This window comes from Pezoporus occidentalis, unplaced genomic scaffold (assembly GCF_034315485.1).
Source record: "Pezoporus occidentalis ecotype Australia unplaced genomic scaffold, CSIRO_AGI_Poc_V1 ctg28, whole genome shotgun sequence".
NCBI lineage: Eukaryota > Metazoa > Chordata > Aves > Psittaciformes > Psittacidae > Pezoporus > Pezoporus occidentalis.
The window spans coordinates 3,778,175-3,795,163 of record NW_026914718.1 but is presented as its reverse complement, the minus strand read 5'-3'; the positions used below and the strand labels follow the sequence as shown (position 1 = coordinate 3,795,163).

Below are 16,989 nucleotides of genomic sequence, written 5' to 3'. Positions count from 1 at the left end.
CACTGCCCAAGTGAAGGAGCTTTATACCTTTGCTCACCTAACTGACCCACTGCATAGGCTGTCATAGCCCATATACGTCTACAGTGACACAGAGGGACAGCAAAGCACAAGCCTGTGTCCTGAACTTTGCCTTAGGGAAAGTGCCATGAAGCCAACCTCAGGTATGATGGTTGGCTAGGGCTTGCTGTGCTCATTCTGCCCCATCCTTTCCTAAGTAAAGTCCTTTGGTCTACCACAGCTCCCACCTGGGGTTGAGTACAATGTGCAAATACAGCAAGTAGTGGTTCAAGATACTGTCTCCTTAGGTGTCTGTAGAGCTGTGAAATCTATGGCAAAGAGAGAGTGAGGAAAGCTGATAGCCCTGAGTCAATGCACAAAGAATGTGTGTTGCATCAAGGGTGCGGCTAAGGGGGTTTCTTCAGATTCAGCCATCTCCTGCTGCTTGCATCCAAAGCGGACACAGATAGAAATGATAAGAGATTACAACACCACAATTCTCCTAAACAACTGCAGCTACCAGTCCTTATTTGGACTATCAAACGTAAAAGTAGTCAGCCTTCCCTTATATCCACTCCTTATTTTGCATTATGGAGATAACTCTGCCTTAACTCACTTTTCCATATGAATTCCTATGTGATACTCAAATTAAAACAAAGACACACAGAGGGTGTCTATATAAGCAAATTCAACACTTTCAGGACCATTCCTCAGCATGTAAATGAATTGCCACAGAATAGCTTGTGTCCATCAACATGATGAACTCTTAAGTCAGCCTCCAGACTGGTGTGGTTATATCCAAACTACCTATCACAAGCAATCCTTGGCCTCTGCTACCTCTCAAACCATGTTTGGGAGAATACTAACCAGCCTTGCCTCAGACTGTTGGTATAATGAATAGCATGGATGATCTAGCACATGTGCAGGGAACACCGCCTGAATAAGTGACCAATATGGACATGATCATACCTGTTTCCCAATATCTCGAAGTAAGCAGTTCTGTTTCTAACTCACATCAGCATGTGCACGTTCAATAACCAGAGTATCTCAGTAGGCAGATTTTCCTTTCTAGCAAAGAGAAAAAAAGGCAAGACAATCATCAGTTCTTTTCTCCCAGCCCTTTAAGACAATAAAGTCTCAAGGTATAACCCTAATGATTATAAACACCTTATTACTTGTTGCTTCTCTATGACTCCAGAGATATGCCGTTGAAATCATTAACCTGCACTTGCCACATGAAAACTTGGGCGATAGCAAAGTTGTCATTAACAAAAATGGGAAAAGGAATTTTCTGTCACGTACTTTGAGGTTGTGTCCCCAAAGCATTTTAACCACAGAGTAGATGGTTGTTTTTATTTAAAGCAAAATAAGTCATAATGCTTAAAAAAAACTATCACATTTTATTCAGCACTGCATAGCTAAAAGAAGTATGTGGCAAAAGCTGGGCAATTCAATACGCTTAATCTAACCTATATCCCAGAGATACTGCAAATGTGCTTAAACAAATCCCACAGGGCATGGCCAGAAAGCCTTTTTCCCTTTATCGTATCTTTAACTTCCAAAATTCTTCTCAAGTAGATGTTTTCTTCGGCATGTTGGACACTGATCAAATATGACTGAGCAGAAGAACAGGTTCTGGAGACCAGAGAGGTCATGCAGTGCCTCACTTCCCAGCAATGGCATCTTGGTTTTCTAATGAGGAGGAGCCAATGTAAATGCCCCTGAGGAAGGCCCTATGGCACTTTGGCTGATGTAGCAATGTACCATATTGAACTCTGAGAGTTGGGCAAGTAATGTCATAATGGAGGACTGGATCTGTAAAGCAAAGCAGACAGTACAGAGGCCCTGACATCCTCACTGCCTGTGCCTCTAGGCATTTTAATTCAGACTGCCTCCCTTGTGATCCTATGGACTGAATGTCCATTAAGGTTAAGGTTATGGTGCGGTATGTATGGCCCTGGAACACACCTTTCAGTTTAGCTCCATCTGGAAGAAACACAGGTTATGTACCCCAGGACCATGGCACAAAGAGGATCACCTTCAAAACCATACTCATGATCCATACCAACATGCTTTCACAGATGGGTTTTGTTTACACTCTTCCTTATTTCCCTTTCTCTTTGCCAATACCCCTGACCGCAGTCTGCTGTTCCTAGAAGAAAGAAACAACAATAAAATGTTTGAATTCCTAGGAAGTTTTAATCTTTGGAAGGCAAGATGGGACCTGGATCCCAGCTTCAGTTTTTGAGGTTTCCAGACTGCGCTGACCCCAAACCCAGAACATACACAAACCCAGTCTTTAACGGGTTACCCAGAAAACCACTTGATATGAAAGTGGCAGTGGGACAAGAATGCCAAGCACTTCCCAGTGATACTGCAAGATAACCCAGATGAAGTAAAACCATGGATAGTACAAAACATACATAAGACCTGCAAGGAACAGAATCGGGTGCTCCTACTGGATCAAGGGAAAGTTACTTCATCCACAAACTAAATAATCAAGGGCTGGCATCACATTTTATGTGCTGTCAAAACACAGCTACAAAAAGGGGTTGAGAGGGGTCACCTAAATGCTCTGAGCTTTTTCTTCCTTCCTATGCATAACATGATCCCCAGCACACCTCAAGATATCTGTTTTATCTCTAGCCCCTGGTATTTGCTTCTTGATCTCCCAGAAGCTTTGATGGCAGTACTCCCTTTCTGTGCAGATGGATGAGCAATTCTCCAAGCATTTCAGTAAACCTTCCAGAGGTAATTAAGATATAGCTGTCTCCACAGCTTCCTCTTCTCCAAACTCAGGTTCAGACCTTAAAATCCCTATGTGACTTGCCACTGAGAGGATGAGAACCTCTAACCAATTCCGTATGCACACTCCCACCTCCATCAGACCCCCCAGCTACCAGCATGTGATAGCCTTCACTACTGGTAAGAACACAATATCCTGGTGTAATAGAAAGCATACCATAAAATAGCTCAGGGATATAATGAGAGGGATATATGAGGATAAAATGTGTCTTGTCATTTTTTTTTCTTCTAAAATGGGTCAGATTAGGTAGGCTACTTCACATTCTCCATCACCCCATCTTCAAAAGCAGCTCCCCAAAGTACAAGCTCCTCGTCATTTGATTTTATGCATTACTTCCTTTCCCAGCCACTTCTGCAGAACTAGAAACCCAACTCATTTAAAAAAATGAGACCCAGCACAAGAGCATAAACTTCTCCAGACCTGCTTCCTTCCTGACCTCACTGCTTATTTGATTGTAAAAGAACTGATGCTGCAGTTTTCAAAGAGGCAACTGAGGACCACAGTTTCTATTCCCAGCCTGTGGGAGTGGGAAAGTGACTTCGGCATAAATACATGCAACTTGATACTTTACATGTATTTTAAACCAGCTCCTTTTTCTTTAAAACTAATTTTCTCTGAAGACAGAAATTTATCACCAGTGACTCAAGCTTCCTCAAGGTTTTATCGGTTTAAACTTCAATAATGTTCTTCCTTCGTGTATTCATGCTACATTGCCTAGCCTTCGTTCACCCAGCGAGCACTAGCTAATGCAAACTGATACTTGGCTTCTCTGGTTTATTTGGGTGACTGAGTGCTTTTTCATTATATGCCTTGTTCAATCTATTCATTTGAGGCAAGGGTCTTGTGGGAATTGCAGACAAGTCTGCAAATGGATGAGTGCTTTAAAATCTTGCCTGTTTTCTATATGGTTGCAGCAGAATGAAAACAAATGGCTGGGCCTCTCAGCAGTGGAACTACAGGAGGCTGTTTCTCTTCAAATGATTTTGTGCTCTCCCTTTGTTGCCTGTCATCTGCAATACCTTCTTGTGCCCTCGAACGCCAGCAGGATCAGAGGCAGCCAGTATGGAGATGTATACATGTTAATTGGCCATGTGGGCTCATGGCGACAGAGCTGCTGAGGCTGCAGCCTCTCATCTCTGCCTACCACCAGGTTTCACAATGTCCTTGCTTTTCCATGGTATCTGGTTAAAATTAATTAATAGGGACAGGGAGTTATAGGCGGAGTGACTGCATGAATCTTGCTTCCAGGCTAAAAAATCAGGAGTTGGCAAGAAGCTGCGATTGCCTGACTTGGAACAGTTGAAATGTGTCCTTGATGTCTTTGCTAGTGCCTCAGGAATAATGACAGGTGTAGAGATCACAGCTCCATCACCTTATTTGAATTGGAGCAGACTGAATGCTCTCTCGAGGCTTTAAGTTTAAAGAGACTATATCAGGACATCAGTGTGGTCCAAGGTTACCAAAGTTGTTATGGAAAATGGGAGAGGCATATGCGCCCCACGATCCTGATGTTTCTCATTCACAGATCTGATCCTGACCTTTGTTTTTATCTCTGCATCTCACCCCCGAAGCTAACATAAAGCGCAACAGAAGCCAGACCTACTTGAAAAAGCCCACACAGAAGTCAGAGGGCTTCCCTGCAGAGTTGGCTGCTGCCTCACATGGACTTCCCTTGGGAAAGGAAACCAAGAAGGTCATGTTTCATGTGCAGTGTTCATGCAGAACAAGAAGATTGACCATACGTGGATGCCAGGCTTATCCAAGTATAGAGAAGGCAGCAAGGCTAAAACAAGAACTGCAATGAAAAAGTCTCAAAACCACAATGGGAGCACATCACTGCCTTTCTGCGAGACCTGTGCAGCTGATGAGTGCAAAAAGCTAAAAAATCTTTCCCAAAGGAAGTAAATTCCTCTGCGTGGCCTGAAAAATCAGATGCTGAAGTAGGAGTTAGAGCTTCATAAGCCGTGAGCCTATCTGAGCCCAGCCTTCCCTCTGTAAAATGGGGATAACCAGGAGCACAAATAGCTAAAGTTGCAAGAATAACAACTCAATAACAACTTGGTGCTTTACAGCCAGAGCAGGCTTTAGGAATGCTAAATATTATTAAAATCTTGACCTTTCACCATGATTTTGGTTTGGTATATCCAAGAGGGTGTTTGCTGTTTAAGGGAAGAGCTGCACTCCCGTTTCTTAAGCAAAGCTTCATCCCTGAATTAGAAAGGTGGCAAAGCCGTTGAGATACAGCATTGGCATTACTGCTCTGTTTATGCTTAATTACTGGTGTGGTGATGGGAGCTGTATCAATCTATCCAGTCCAGTAAAGAGCTGTTACCACAGGCGAGTTAACCACTACATTAATACGAACATCTGACACTTCATTTTCTAGAAGGGATTAGTACCAGGGTAAAAGCTTGGGGAAGGCCACTGTTTGCATGCATGGGGCAGGGGGAACAGAGCCTTTGAGCAGCAAACCCCACGGTTTCAGCTGGTTTAGCTGCTTCAGCCTTCCCCTTTCGCCCATCATGTGCAGCCCAGTTACAGTTACTCAGAGCTCAGTGTGAAGGAGGGCAAGGAACTCAGATTCTGCTGCACAGTGGTTGCGTGTGTGCCCATAGGCAGGTCCAAAGCAGACAAATAATTCACCACTGCTGGTAACCGGTGTGGAATGATGTATTTGCTTTCTTTCCATTTTAAAACTAAAATCCAGCCTGAGCTTTTTTAATAGCAGCATTTATCTAGGAAAGGCATTTGTTTACTTTAGTGCTTGTAGAATTTGTCAGAACGACAGTCTGGGAAATAGAAAGCCTTGCCTTATTCACAGAACAAGTAGAACAAGTCCTGCAAGCTCTCTTCCAATGTTTCACCAATATGCCTCTACTCAAAGCTGGCAGATCAGACTTCATATTCAACACAGCACAGACCTTTTCTTTAAGGTTAAGAATTAAACACTGCAATGTCTTCATAAATCTGGGTCTAGTACACATAACTACCTCCCACCCAAATAGCACCAGCATTGCTCCAGGCACCAGTTTTGTTGGGGACAGGGCCAGGACATTGGGAAACTTGTGCTGCTGACACTTGCCCAGAAGAGCAGAGGTCGCCAGCCATCTCCTGCAGGTCCCATAGCCCATACTTGACCGCAGTGTTATTTTACCAAAGCTGTGCTTTTCTCCTCGGTGCCTAGCTTTGCTGTGGAGCTCATTGATGGAGGATCTCATGATATACGTCAGGAAGACATGAAGAGCTCAAGTTCACTGAGGGCTGTTAAATACAGTGACACAAATGCAATCATGGTCTCAGGGAACATCTAACACCGCAGCAACCATTGGGATTGGGTGAGATAGGGAAAGAAAGGTGTCGTGGAAGCACTGATTTTAGTTTGACACAGTACAACTGCTCTCTGAATGAATACTGGCAAGCAAAAGTGGAAGTCCTTAGGCGCTGATCCCCAGCTTTTCAGGTGTTTATGTATACAGAACAGCTTTCTTCCTCTGGGGAGGGAGCAGCCCTCATCTGCCACGACCAGAGCTAGTTTTGAACAGCAGAGAGGGATCTTTCCCAGGGTCAGCTCAGGAGCTGCTCTCTCCCTGAGCTCATGGAGTGTGAGACACACTCTGTCCAGCTATAGAAAATGCCTGTTGAGTGACAGGGGTCTAGGGACTGCCAGATCCCTGGGATATCTATTAGAGGTGGGTGAGAATTTGGGTTGAGTTCCCCTGATTTGGCTCTGATACCAGGCTGCCACCCACATGCCTCTGGCTGTTGGCTGTGTAAATCACTCCCACATGACACAAACCTACCCGGGATCTGTATACGTGGGATTGGACTGGCCCAGAGGAACAGGAGGGGAAGAGACAATATTTGTGCCTAATGTTATGGGGAAAGTCTCTAAAGCTTGACCCCGTGTTAAGTAACACTTCATTTCACTAGGAGCTTCCCTGATCTCCAAGGCATTACTCATGGAGGAGGGACTTACCTACTATGAGTAAAAGCTTTGGAATCTGGTGCTTAATGTGGAGCACTACCTTAGCAATCCTGAATATGTAAAACTCTGCTTTGTACAATGCATGCATGGTATTAGGAAAACACTGCATAACAAAAGAGCAAAATAAGGAAAGCAGTGGCAGCACTTCAGTCTACCTTCAAGCTTGCCCAGGTTTACAAAGCCCTGCTGATTTACACAACTGTAGAACAAGCTCTTAATCTCATTTTCCAACAAATCACAGTAACAAGATGCTGACAAGTTATTTAAGGAATGTGCTCCTCTCAGAGCTTATCAAACCTATCCATAAGTACATCCACGTGCAGAGGCATTGCAATCATGAAGAGCACTAAAGAGACCAGCCTCCATAGGCACACATATGGTTTCCACAGATCATAGCAGTGTGTCACAGAAGACAAGGATACTCAGAACCATTAACACTTGCTGCCTGGCCTTTCTTTATCCCAGGCAGCAGATTCCTCAGAATAACTTACCACAGAGGCAGAAAGACGACAGCATTTTATCTTTGAAGACTTGCTTTGCTGCAGAAGAGTAGAGCGTGTAGCAAGACAGAAAGCTCATTTTCTGCTCTGCACTGCTGGGTATGCCCAGTGGTCCATCCTGTCTGCTGGTACCACTACAAAAGAAGAGATCAAACTCATCAGATGATAGCCTCATGAATTATGTTTGTAACTGATCTGAGGCGTGGGCAGAGTTGTAATGAGAAGGAACGGAGTCTGTTTCAAGCTTGAAAGAAAGAAAGATGGGGAAAAACCCCACCAAACTCCTAGTTACTTTTGCTGGAACAGAATTGGGTTCAATGACTATGCAGCCTAAACGTAAGTAAGTGTTGAAATTAACTCATGTAATACATCACAAAAATACACTATGGTTCTTTGACTACTTTAATTTCATATATGGCTTGCAGTTCACAATCTACAATGAGATGCGAGAATGTGATCACAAGAGCTGAGAAACAACTAGAAACACCCAAGTTATTTTAATGAGCAAATTCTGCAGTCTACACCATATTATCTCACTAACTCCACTCGAAATGAAACAACGTCCAGTCTGAATATCTGCTCAGTTCCTGCCCTATGCAGAGGTGTCAACAGGAGGGCACAAGCTGATTTTTATGATGTGAATCAAACCATTACTTCTTAAGTTTCAGCAGTGGATTGGTCCCATAGATAATATAAAATAAAGACCATCCCTGCCTTAAGGGATTTGCAGTCTAAAAAAAGACCAAAGCAAAGCGTTTGTCTCTTGCAAAGTGATCTATTTTGTTTGTTCCCCGAGTTTGGAGGTTGGCACAATTGTCATGCAAATGTTAGCGTTCTGCAAGAAGCTTAGTACAGGCTGCACTGATAATGCACAGTTTCAGTTCTTCCATAAATTGTTTTGTCCAAGAAAAAGAGAAAATCAAAAATAACCTTTCCAGTCTGTTCAGGCATTTTGAACTTGAAATGCTTCAATTTATTGGTTAAGAATGATTTTTATTTCTACATGTCTTTTAATATTGGTCCTACAGAAAACATTTTATGGACAAAATGTGTCACTCCCAGAAGTGATTCTTTCTACATTTTTTGTCCTACTGAAAAATTTGGGGGAAAAAAACCTTTTCTGAAGGAAAAAACCCAAAGCTGAGAATGGCCAACAACCTGCTCATCAGTAAGCTCTGCCACACTAACCAAAGCTAATCATGTCAAGAAATAGAGCTCATTCTAAACAAACCCACAGCAAAGCAAAGGGCTGGACTAATGGTCAAATCGGGTCATCCACAGGACTCTGATTTAGCATTCCAGGCCATAATTGGGTCCATGACCACCTGCTTTGGTCACTGGAAATGAATGCAGTTGGACTTGGCCAGTCACTCTGCCAAACATTTGCTAAAGGATGCACGTGAGGGCTCTTGTTAGCTGGTATTTGCTGTTCAGGCTTTAGTTAATGTAAATTATTGCTGAGCTTAAAGTCTTGCTGTCAGTAGTAGCAGTAGTGGCAAAGGTCCTTAGGTAAAGAAATACAATTTCCTCTCTCTATCGCCACAGGGCTTTCTGAAGTACAACAGCGTGAGAGCATGTTGATAATCTACAATTCATAATGCTTCCTACACAGACAAGGAAAGAAAATGTAACATGGCTTAGTGGAGACTGCAGGCTTTGTGTCAGAAACCTGGTGTCCTGGTCATACCTCTGCCAATGACTTGCTCTGTATTCTTCAGCAAAGGGCACAACCTCTGACCCTGCACTTCATTTTCCTTTAGATAATGATATCTACCCTCACTTTATAAACTATTTTAAAATATACACGTAAGATGGGTTGGATCATTACAGGGCAAGCACACAGACAAGTACATACACACCCAGAGCCGTAGTGATACATAAAATGCAGACGCTCCCATGCACAGAAACGTACTGGTAACCTTAGGCTACCAACTGAGTCTGGGTGGTACTGCTGGTATTCGCAGAGCACACACTGGAATAGCTGTGCAGGTCTGCATAGGCAGCCAGGGAGCCCTCTTCACACCATGCTGGCTAGCATGGATGTTCCCAGGCATGCTGAGCCATTTGGGATAACTGGCAGCTGCCAGGATGCTGCCAAGTGAGCAATGCTGTGAGCTATTCCCTAGTGTCAGAGGAAAGGGTCTATAGCCACAGCAGGGAAAAAGGGAAAACTGTCCCACTTTCTAGAGAGATAGGATTTTTATTTACTTATTTATCATAGCTGCTATCTCCTTTAAAGCCCTTATGCAATTAGCAGGAGCCTTACTAGACTAAATGCGGTGCGGCTGGTGGCCAGGTTCCAGAAGTGTGTCTTGTTCCACACTCTGCAGCGGCGAGTGGCCACATTTCTTCCATGTAGTTTTATATTGCTGTGTTTGGAAAAGCAGAAATGAAAAGTCCTGGGAGGAGAAAGGAAACAAAAGGAAAACCACTTATGGAGAATATCGATTTCCCTGATTTTAAGTGCAATTTTAGAAGCAATCTGAAAATAGTTCGTTCCAGATGGGCCCACGCTTCGTAGTTTTTGCCGAGTCCTCCCACAGGATATCAGGTTATTAATATTGTTTTATCAGAAACAAATCTCACAGGCATATTGTATCCCGAGTACATGGCACTGCAGCTAGCTCTGATAGAGCTTTACCCAAGCAATAACCCCTTCACTGTCTGACAGACATCTCACAGCTTCAAGTCTTACAGCAGCTCACATGTGGTACACAACTGAGTCTTGTTTCATGTATTGCTTGCTGTATCACCTGCACACTGAAGTTAAACTATTCTTCTTGAAAAGAAATAGCTCTAATGATACTCCTGCTCTCTGTGAACTGAGCCCTTCTTCCAGACTTCATGCAGGGTTCCTCTCCAGTCTGATGCTGGTTGTTTCAAATCCTCCTTGCCAAGCCAGTTAGCACAGACTGAACAACACTCGTCAAATTACTTTCATCTGCAGTGTTCTGGTTAGAGTCATAAGCTGAATGTTACTGCATCCCAGAAGGAAGAGGCATACGATACTTTGCTCCTCAGTCTGCCTGGTCTTTGCCCAGATCTGAGTTCAGTCCCATGTGAACAGGGCTGTTTGTGAACAGAAGCAGTACCATGCAACTTTAGACCTATCCTACCTCATAAGCAGGCCTCAAGTTCAGAAGTTATTCAGAAGCTGTTTGTAGCAGTTCTGTAAAATCAAAACAACACCAAAAGCACCCAAGCAACAATCGAGGCCTGAACTCAAGCACCTCAGCATGCTTTTGGCTGTTCCATAACCAGACAAATCAGTCTAATTTCTCATTGTGTATATTCAAACAGGAAGCTACTCTGCAAGCTACAGGGTTGCATCTGACCCTGAATAAAACTGCTGCTTTATCACATAATGCAATCCTAAGCAGACTTATAGGAGACGTAAAGTTTATTTCATATGCAGGCAAATAACTTTATCACTGTCTAACTTGCTTTATTGCTTTGTCTTTCAACACGTTAGACATCACGGGATCTTCCTAAGGATCTCCTCCAGCAGCATCTCCTCCCTGCTGCTACTAACCCTTCAGGCACTGCTTCTCATTTGGTGACTCCCAGTTACCAAATATAAAAGGTCCTTCTGACCCAGTTTCTGAGAAGAATCAGTCTTGTTACATACTTGAAACTGCCCACAAAGAGATAGAAATGTTCTGCAGCGAAAAAGATTTCCACTGAACTCCTCCTCTTCAAATACCAAAGGCCAGAATAATTTACTAGATTTAACTCTTACAGGATTCCTACATATTTATTTAATGAAATAGGAATTTATCGGAAATCAGGTTTCATTCGTACATCTATCCTTGGAACTACTCCTTTTCCTATCCTCAAGATAGTAATGAATTTTACAGATTTTTCAGAATTGCTCAACAAATGTTTGCAGTGGTTGAGAAACGTTCCATTTCCAAAAGCTGTTTCAAGCAAAGGCTCCTCTGCATTTCTTGATGCCTCGTACTCTGTATTTGGTCAGTGTGACTCAGCGCGGGAACGTGGCTTCTGGTTCCCTGAATGGATGACTCAATCTGTACGTACGAGAACAGTGCATGAAGAGAACACATCACGTTGCATGTAGGCAAAGATAAGGAGGGAAAGACCTCCGAGAGTTAAGTGTGCTTAGGAATAAGAAAGATGCTCTGGAAATATTATTGACTTTTTCTCTACAGGAATATAAAGAGTCTGTGATTTTGAGGAAAAAAAATAAGGTCGTGATCGAATTCACCAACAGTTTTGATACTTGCACCTTCTTGGAACAAAATAATTTCCTGGTTCGTTTTGTTTTTTTTTAAATGCATTTAATTAATGGATTAGTATTTGTATCTAGAGAAATAAAGCTCAAAGATTCCTGTGCACAAATGTGATAAGTAGTTGAGTTGCTTAATGCACTGTAAGAAGAAACCATATGGTGAACATGGTACAAAGAAAACAAGTAGACAATCCACACGCAGCGATTCGTAAGAAGTCCGGTGAGATGGATTTAGCAAACACGCTTGCCAAAATCCAAGCAAACGTTCCAAACAACATCAGATTGAATACTAAGCCCACAAACTCCAAGAGATGGAATGACTGCAGGAGAGCACAGGCATCTGCAGCAGGCTGGTCCTTTGCATACAGAGGCTTCCCTCACTAAACATCTCAACAGAGAATACATCTCGCTCTTCAAACGGCTCACTTGAGGGTTTCTGCTTTTGTAAAACATGCAAGAAAGCTTTACCATTCCCCAGTCTCTCACTCCAGGAGGAACAGTTACGGAAGCATGGGTTTAAGTCTGTAGGAACACTAGACCAACATCTGCTGTATTTTAATACTTCAGCAATAAGGTTTTATAGATGCTGGAAAATGAAGACACATACACACACACAAAGGATTAAAGCTAGTATTTTTCGGTCCAATGTGACTATAATTAGGAGTTCTACATCTTAACCTACTCACTGCCTAGGTGGTTGTAACCTCCTAGCTATTACCTAGAGACCAGGGGAAAAGGAATGCGAAGAAGGAATCCAATAAAAGCTGGGCTGCCTCCTCTCAGAGCCCATCTCTTACGCAAACATGGAGTAGCCTGGAGTACACCCTGACCACAGCGATCGCGTGCTCCAGGCAGAAGAGCCCAATGTCTAAAGAATATGGCTAGCAGGCAAAACAGGTGGACAACTAAACACCAGTCACTCTGCTTGCAGCCACCCCTGCAAGCAAAACATTGTGGGCCACATTTGCTGAAGTGTATGGGTGCCATGGGGTTCTAATAGGCTATATGAAATTGGCCTGTTGCCTTCCCAGGGCAGAAAGTACCCATCTGTAGAGGCAGTCATTTAAGTCTTACCTCACAAGTGTTTCATGAAATCTTAAGGATGCTACTTGAGACCCTTACCTGAAAAGTGCTCCCAGGGAATCATTTTAGTTCATTACCAGGCCTGAATTTTTAAATAACACTTGATTAAAAGGTGATTGCATACCAGCACAGACCAATAATTCGCTTCCCACAAGCCAAGCCATATGAATTAAGAATAAAGAGCGCCTATGGCTCTTGTGCAAGACTTGCCAATAGCGCTGCTCACCCCATCAATGAAATACAGTCCTTACCTGGCGTCTTGCTGAACAGGTTGTGGTGAGGCAAACACATCTGTTGAGTGGTCTTGCCCTGAACTGCACAGCTCCAGGATGACAGAGATTGTTTCGTACCATGGCTTCTTCTGAAAGTCCAGGTTGAGGAAGGATAGCAGGCAAATGAAGTGCCCAGTTGTACTGGGGCCTAAACCAGAGCCCATGAGACCCAAGAGAGTTTATCTTCTCCCCATGAGGATTTGAACCCTGCAAAAGCACTTGACAGTTGTATGAGTATTCAAAAAACTTCATTCAAATGGTAGAAACTGCTAAAACTTCCATGTTCAATCCAAAATTCTACTGAGATAAGTGACTCTCAGAAGGTGCAAGTTATATCTCCATTTAAGATGGTCTGTAGCATATGAAGACAGAATTCCCCTAATCAAGCTTTTGCAGGTTGGCTATGGAGTTTTGACCTCCAGAGCATCAATACTTCCTTAAATTTCTTGTAACCTTGAAGTTTCTCAGAGTTCAGTACTCCAAGGTCCTGAAGCTCTTCTCTGTGGGCATTTTTATGATGCTCTCATTTGAAAGGGAACTACTCGATTCCCTATCAAATCTTGCTGTCCGGCATCGTTTTATAAAGCCTGACTTATTCTGATGCATGTTATCAAGGTTGTGCTTTTGCTATTCACTGGACTCTTTATATTTCACTTCGTCCATGTTTATAAATAATAGTTTTGACAACAAAAGGAAGGAAGAGGGAGGGGAAGTAATGCCCTTTTCTCTTGGCATAAAAACCCTAAAAAGCCTGAAAAGGTGACCTGTAGACGCAACACTAAAAGGCAAAGAAGCAGAGCCAATACGCATAAGAAGACATGAATCCTAAAACCAATCACACTACTTCTGTGTAGGCTGCAACACCAGATACAGAATTATCTGTACAGATACAGGAAGAAGGGGGAGGAGGGAAAGGGGCTCACCCCTGGGGATGCTCCTTTTCATCTTCCACACAGAGGCTTCTTCACCTCCTACGTAAAGTTCAGTTAAGTTGTAGGAGAACTCCTATGCTATTTCTTTCTCTACTTCCCTGTGAAGGCTGGGTTTGTAGAGGGCTCAGTACAGGGCATGCCAAGAAAGGTTCCCTGAGGAATAGTGTTGGATCATCGCTCAGTTCCAGGAGTCCCAAGCAGGGAGTCAGGTTGCCATACACAGTTCAAAGCAGCTTTTATACAAGAACAATTGCAATCTGTGGCAGACAGCCTTTGAAACTTTCCTTCCACAGTATAGTCAAACTTATTCTATTAGCAATTAATTGAACTGAATTTACCTTTAAGAAAGGTAGTTCTCTTCTCTGTTAGGCATCTTTCTACTTACTGCATTAGAAAATGCCATGAGAATAACTACTGCTTATAAGCCTATGGAGTTTATGACATAGTTAAGAGCTGGGAAAAATGCTTTGCCTATGTCTTACCAACTCTGTGAGAGCATAAATCTGAAGAGAGACGTCAAAACATTAACTGATAGAATGCAAAACAGACTCTTGCACAGTATTTTGCACTTACCAGAGGCTTTCTCAGTTTTGGAGAGGTAAATATATTTATAGCTGCCTTCAGAAATGTCTACAGTGAACTCAGCAGGACACAAGTACTTAGTACTTTTGATACTTCAAAGAAAGGAAATAGCTCCATAGATGTCATTCAGAATTAAACACTGCCATTCTTGCTTTTATTAATTATTATTTTACTACCTACCGAGTGCTGTACAAATCATGATGAATTTTAGTAGCTGATTTCTGCTGTCTGCATCTTAACCTCAGTCATTTACAATTTCACCAGATAGGACTGCAGATTTCAGCTGACACCTACCCTAATTCCTAGGGCATCGAAAGCCTATGGAATGCTGGGGAGGAATTCTCTGCAGAGCCAATTCACCCAAAAATAGCCTTGGCATGAGCCAAATCCTGAGCACTGGGAACAGCATCTTGCCCTAATCTGACATCCAAGCAACAGCCCTGGAGCACTGGGAAATTCTGTAACCACATCACGACCACTATGACAGTGTATAGGTTAGAGGAGTAGCCACAGTATCTTATTCCATGTGAAACAAGGAGCAGAGCCAAACTTAACCTATAATCATCCATAAGGGGATGCTTCGGACAAGTCAACTTGGCCATTGCTAGATGGTTGTGTTTTGGACATTTGAAATTGAATTCTCTCTATTTTGAAAGAAAACATTGTGGATTGACTTGCTGTTCAGTATAGCCAGGACAGTACTTCACTAGGCAGGTTTAAAAACAGACTTCCATCACAAATCTTGAATATGCTGTTCTCTAATTCTGCAAAGAGAAGAAAAACCATTCTACTTGCTTTAAGTACCATCCCTTAAATAATACACACTGGACATACATCTGTGTGTGTATGTCGTATTAAAGCACACCCACGCTTCAAAAATATGGTAGTAACTTGTGTATATTTTCAAGGTGGGTTTCTTTCATCCCCTTTTGTTCTGCATTAATTTTATCTATGTATATATATGTTCAGATGTCACTGAACTACCACCAGTTGTCCAAACTTAACTGACTATCCTGCTATGTGATAAAAATTACCATTTTTCATCTAATCCTACTACATCTCATGCTACTTGTAGATTAGTTTCCCAAGGCAATGAGGTTAATGTAATTGTATGCTGTGTGTGTATGTTTATGTGTATGCATAAACTTGAGTCAGTCTCCTTCCAATAACCTTTGATCCTGCTGGCCAACCAGTCCAATGTATCAAAGACATGGCAGCCTCAGGTATTTGAAGTTCCTCCAGCTAGGCAAATAGGCAAGCAGACAGTGAGGGGAAATACCCAACATAAACTCTTCCACCGAGAAGGCTACAGTGTGGACACTGTGGCCGAGTCCAGAGAGTGAATTGCCCCACATTCTCTAGACCTGGGGAAACAACTGGAGTTTGCATCTAATCAGACAGCAAAGAACACCACTGCAAGACAAAACCACAAGAAACCAGACTCCACCACCACCACAGCTCTTGAGTGAGCTGGGGATCACCTAGATCTGGGTTAAGGCTTAGGCTACCTCTTATGACATGGTCCTTGCTCAGGGGACACCTAACCCAATTTTTATACCATTGAAGCCTACTGAATGTTCAAGGAAAATTCCTTGCAGAGCAACTCCGAAAATGACCTGTATTAATGAAGTTGTGGAGTTCTTCTGTAGGCCAATGGGCCAACTATGCTTTACAAATTAACCTTTGATGCCACATGTACTTTTCTTTCCTCTCTAAGGTGCTCAGTAATTTGCTGCCTATACAATGACTGACTGCAACATGTTCCAAGCTGTGGCTGTGGATTCAGAGGAGAGGGGAGGAGAGCACAGCTCATTGACCCATGTCTGTTTTAGCTGCTGATGCCTACTATTAGCTTAAGCCTACAGACAGCACACACAGGGTACTCAACTCCTCCTGCAGTCCATGAAATTGGATATATTAGCAAGATTACAGAGGCCCTGTGTGTAAACCCATGTGTTGAAATGCCCTTTTCCCAATTCCCTCATCAGTAGGCAAGTGTACCTTCTCTTGTGCTACTGGGCTGCCCTGCATGGTCAGAGGCTCTGTTAGGGGTTCAGCAGCATAGCCAACCCACCTGCAGACAACCAAAGATAGGAAAAGAGCATGCAAGATGTCCTGCCAACTCATCAGGACTGTGATAAGTGACGCTGAGGAAGCAGCATCACTTCCTCATACCCAACTGGCTGTGAATTGCTCTTTCTAAAATGATGACTAGAGTTAGATCAGCAAATGTGGCCTTCCATACACTGTTCATTTTCCTCATGGAAATGCCTTATTCCTGTAACACCATTGCCTCCATACAGCCAGTAGGAAGTGTCCTGGGCTTTGCAAAACGTAAAAGCATAGAATATCTTGAGTTGGAAGAGCTCCAGAAAGAGCATTAAGTCCAATTCCCTGCTCCTCACAGGACCACCAAACACTGGACCATATGACTAAGAGCATCATACAGATGCTCCTTGAACTCTTGACAGGCTTGGTGCTGTGACCACTTCCCTGGGAAGCTTGCTCCAGTGACCAACCACCCTCTCACTGAATAACCTTTTCCTAATGTCCAATCTGAACTTCCTGTTTCCTTGTGTCCTG

The 16,989-nt window shown here is 43.0% G+C and overlaps 1 protein-coding gene across 3 annotated transcripts in view; it reads right to left on the bottom strand.

Moving 5' to 3' along the window:
• Positions 1–13,056, bottom strand: part of EGFR (epidermal growth factor receptor) — a 178,284-nt gene extending 165,228 nt beyond the window's left edge. For 2 of the 3 annotated variants that reach the window (XM_062625376.1, XM_062625377.1), the window contains exon 1: positions 7,280–7,422. In XM_062625376.1, the coding sequence (XP_062481360.1) occupies positions 7,280–7,367 (88 nt within the window). In that variant the 5' untranslated portion in view covers positions 7,368–7,422. Of the gene's footprint in view, positions 1–7,279; positions 7,423–12,871 lie in introns of those variants that run through there. The other variant, XM_062625380.1, reaches the window with a different exon arrangement.
• Positions 13,057–16,989: the final 3,933 nt, after the last annotated feature.